The sequence below is a fragment of the Miniopterus natalensis genome, chromosome 4, assembly GCF_054644295.1.
Source record: "Miniopterus natalensis isolate mMinNat1 chromosome 4, mMinNat1.hap1, whole genome shotgun sequence".
NCBI classification, from domain to species: domain Eukaryota; kingdom Metazoa; phylum Chordata; class Mammalia; order Chiroptera; family Miniopteridae; genus Miniopterus; species Miniopterus natalensis.
In genome coordinates this window covers 3,498,320-3,501,767 of record NC_142084.1, presented here as the reverse complement: position 1 = coordinate 3,501,767, position 3,448 = coordinate 3,498,320, and the positions used below count along the sequence as shown (strand labels likewise).

The following is a 3,448-nucleotide window of genomic DNA, read 5'->3' as shown; positions in this document are numbered from 1 at the left end:
CAGCATAACCCTGAAACAAGAAAAATTGTATGTAAAAGTAACTACCAGGAACCACAGATGATGAAAGCGTTTTTTTAAAACCAGCTCTGATATTGACATGTAATATAGATGCAAACAGAAAACGTTCAGGTTACATGTCAACCTCACTTAAGACTACTGACCCAGTATTTAGAGAGTGCAGGCAGCAGGCACTGCCGTGGGTATGGTTTCCCAGTTCGCTGAATTAGAGGGCTCCATGCTGCTGGTAAAGCATGAGGTACAGTATTTATACGTGTAAATATGGGGAAATCATCCATTACTATTATGAAAAATGCAAGGTCTACTATGCTTGTGCAAAGAATTCTTGTAAGGGTAAATGCAACTTTTACAGCTGCTGACTCTAGGAGAGTAAAAAAAAGACAGGGTGGAAGGAAGATACTTTAAAAAACCTTTTTTACTGTTTGAATTTTGTAATCATGTGCATGCAATTCTTTTAAAATGGCTTTTCTGTGTCAAAGTAACCTCTCAGGGATTTTAGTAACTCTCTCTCTTAACCTGTTAGACACTTTCCTCTGTGAGAGGTGGTGCAGTGAGGTGGGAGGAGGGCTTCGCAGTGGCTGAGGAGGTTGTGGTTAGCAGCAGTCTCATTGTGCTGCTTGGGGTTAGACCGTTTGTCCAGTCATTAGGAGCCACTGACAAAAACAGATAATTCCAGTATAGTACAGACTATGTTTAGAACTATGTCATGGAGATTTTTTAAAAAGTTATGAAATGTCTAAATTTTAAAATTGAAAGAGTAAAAGAATGTTTTAAGTAATTAACTATTTTTAACCATTTACCTACTAGAAATATAAACGATAAAGGTAAAGGTTGCAATTATTTATGACTTCTTTCTTTAATCAGGTTTCACAATTCACATACATCTAATTATAAGTTAATAAACTATAGCTTTTATATGCACATCATCTGAGGGCATTCACCAAAGGGGATCTTTATTCCTGATTTTCTTTTTAAACTACAGCTGTCGTATTTTGTCTGGGCCCAAGTTGCTCTATTTAAATGAGAAGGGAACTAAGGTTTCATTGTGCTCCCCACAAACCACTTTATGATCAACAAGTGTTTCTTTTGTTGTCGGATTATAGGCATGGTCTTATCATTCAAACTAGAGATGAAAAATAAAGAAATAGGAAAAGGTAACACACCATAGGGCTTGGTATATGATTTCACATATAATTGAAAGTATTCTATGTGTTGTTTTCTTAATTTAAAATCTAAGTAAGTCACCCATCAGGAGATTTTCATCAAAATACTAGATCAGGATCTCGTTGCCTGAAGTAGGGAGTGCACTAACATGCTGCTCTTACTGTTGCAGGTGGGGGTTCGCTGCTGTCATGTCCAGTTTCGAAGACGCTGACACAGAAGAGACAGTGACTTGTCTCCGGGTCACTGTTTACCATCCTGGCCAGATAAAAAGTGGAATATTCCAATCAATAAGGTTTTGTAACCGAGAGAAACACCCCTCCAGCGAAGTGGTGAAATTTGGCCGAAATTCCAACATCTGTCATTATACTTTTCAGGACAAACAGGTTTCCAGAGTTCAGTTTTCTCTACAGCTGTTTAAAAAGTTCAATAGCTCAGTTCTCTCTTTTGAAATTAAAAATATGAGTAAGAAGACCAATCTGATGGTGGACAACAGGGATCTGGGCTACCTAAATAAAATGGACCTGCCCTACAAGTGCATGGTCAGGTTTGGCGAGTATCAGTTTCTGGTAGAGAAGGAAGATGGAGAGTCACTGGAGTTTTTTGAGGCTCTATTTATTATGTCTCCAAGACCACTGGTGCAGGAAAACTGGCCGGCACACAGGCCCCTCCCTGAGTACTCCAGTACTATTCCACCCTATTCCACCCAAACCACTTCTCCCACAGAAATGGATGAAAATGAATAGTTAGCACAGAGGGCAAGAGAACCGCGAAGAAGGGAGCTCTGCAGACATTCCGCAGGCAGTGCACCGGTTGTTTGTAGTGTAGGATGTTACTGTCGTCTGTTAATGCTGTCGAAGTTGGGACCTAGTGCTATCATTCTGAAGTCTGTAAATTGTGTTAGGCATCGACTTGGTCACCTGTTGCATTCCTGGATGTGTTGAGAATAATTTTAAGTTGTACATCTGATGAGGGTTAATATACACAACATATTCTTGGAGTATTGTCAAATAAGGTTATAGTATTTTCTTTTTACACTTATTTCGGTCCTGTTTTGTAACAACCATCTTTTGGTCATATTATTTCACAGCAGCCATTTGTTTTCAAGGTGAAGGCTGTGGGCAAGTTGTTACTGGTTCCTTTAGTACCAGAGCCCTGGAAAAGAGCATGTGTGTTTTGTAGTAGTGTCTGAGCATCACTGTGGTTTTAATATGGGAGCCTATTGGAGCAATAATACCTTGATTTTTCTATCTATGGAATTATAGTGTTTATTCCCAAGAATAAAGTTCTTGTCTATATTCAGTGTCCAAAAACAGTATTTTAAACATTTTAATGAACCACTGTGTTAATTGCAGAATTATTTTTCAGTTTTCTTACCAAATTTAAAACTGATTATGTACTATAAATTTTTAAATTCCATGAATTCAAAATATTAAAAGCATCCATGCACATAATAAAATCTAAGTTTAATTCTCTAACCATTTTCCTTGAAACTCTTTCTGAGGAAAGGGCCAGTGCGGCCAAGACCATAGCCATGTATTCAAACACCCCTGGCTCTGCCCCGTGCTGGCCGGTACCATCCCCCACTCGCTCCTCACTCCGCATGCTTACACAGGGCCACCAGGATTGATCAGCTACCCAAAGAGAACCTGATCTCCCAATCCCAGCTCCACACAAGGGTGAGCCTGGGTCAGAGGCCTACCCTCTACCAATCAACTATCCTCAGGTCACATGCAACAATGGCTGCTAGTGGGGCGGGGCTGTTTGATACAAGGTACTGTGGCTAAGCCATCTCTGATTCCACCTCTTACCTTCTCCCCATATCTAACCCATTAGAAAATCCTGTTGGCTCCACTTCTAAAATTAATCTGCTCTGCATACCAACACCCATTACCACCCCAGCCCCACCATGTCCCATGGGGAGTGCCCTCTTACAACCACCCCTGCACAGCAGCTAAAGCAATTTCTCCAAAATGCAAATATGCTCACTGTATACCGGCTTCCTATCCTACATCAAGTAAAACTCACCCTTCACTATGGCCTACAGGCCTTATGTGATCTGGCCCCTAACTACAATATTATCATACCTCCCCCCAATGCTTCAGTCCCAGTGGTCTTTTTTTGCTCAGAACATACCAAACTCACTCCTACTTCACCGTGTACCTGCTATTCCTTTTGCTTATTACACACTTCACCAGGCCTTGTTACCTGCTGGTTCCTGCTCAATAATGTCTCAGTTCAAATGTCATCTCACCTGTCCTATCAAAAC

At 40.5% G+C, this 3,448-nt stretch overlaps 1 protein-coding gene across 1 annotated transcript; it reads left to right on the top strand.

The window, feature by feature from the left end:
• Positions 1–1,362: 1,362 nt before the first annotated feature.
• TIFA (TRAF interacting protein with forkhead associated domain) lies at positions 1,363–2,815 on the top strand. Its single transcript, XM_016221120.2, has one exon. The coding sequence runs from the start codon at positions 1,371–1,373 to the stop codon at positions 1,923–1,925; it is 555 nt and encodes a 184-aa protein (XP_016076606.1). The 5' UTR covers positions 1,363–1,370; the 3' UTR covers positions 1,926–2,815.
• Positions 2,816–3,448: the final 633 nt, after the last annotated feature.

What these genes read in the sequence shown, in the direction of transcription:
- TIFA (XM_016221120.2), top strand. Translation starts at nt 1,371, where the DNA reads ATGTCCAGTTTCGAAGACGCTGACACAGAAGAGACAGTGACTTGTCTC.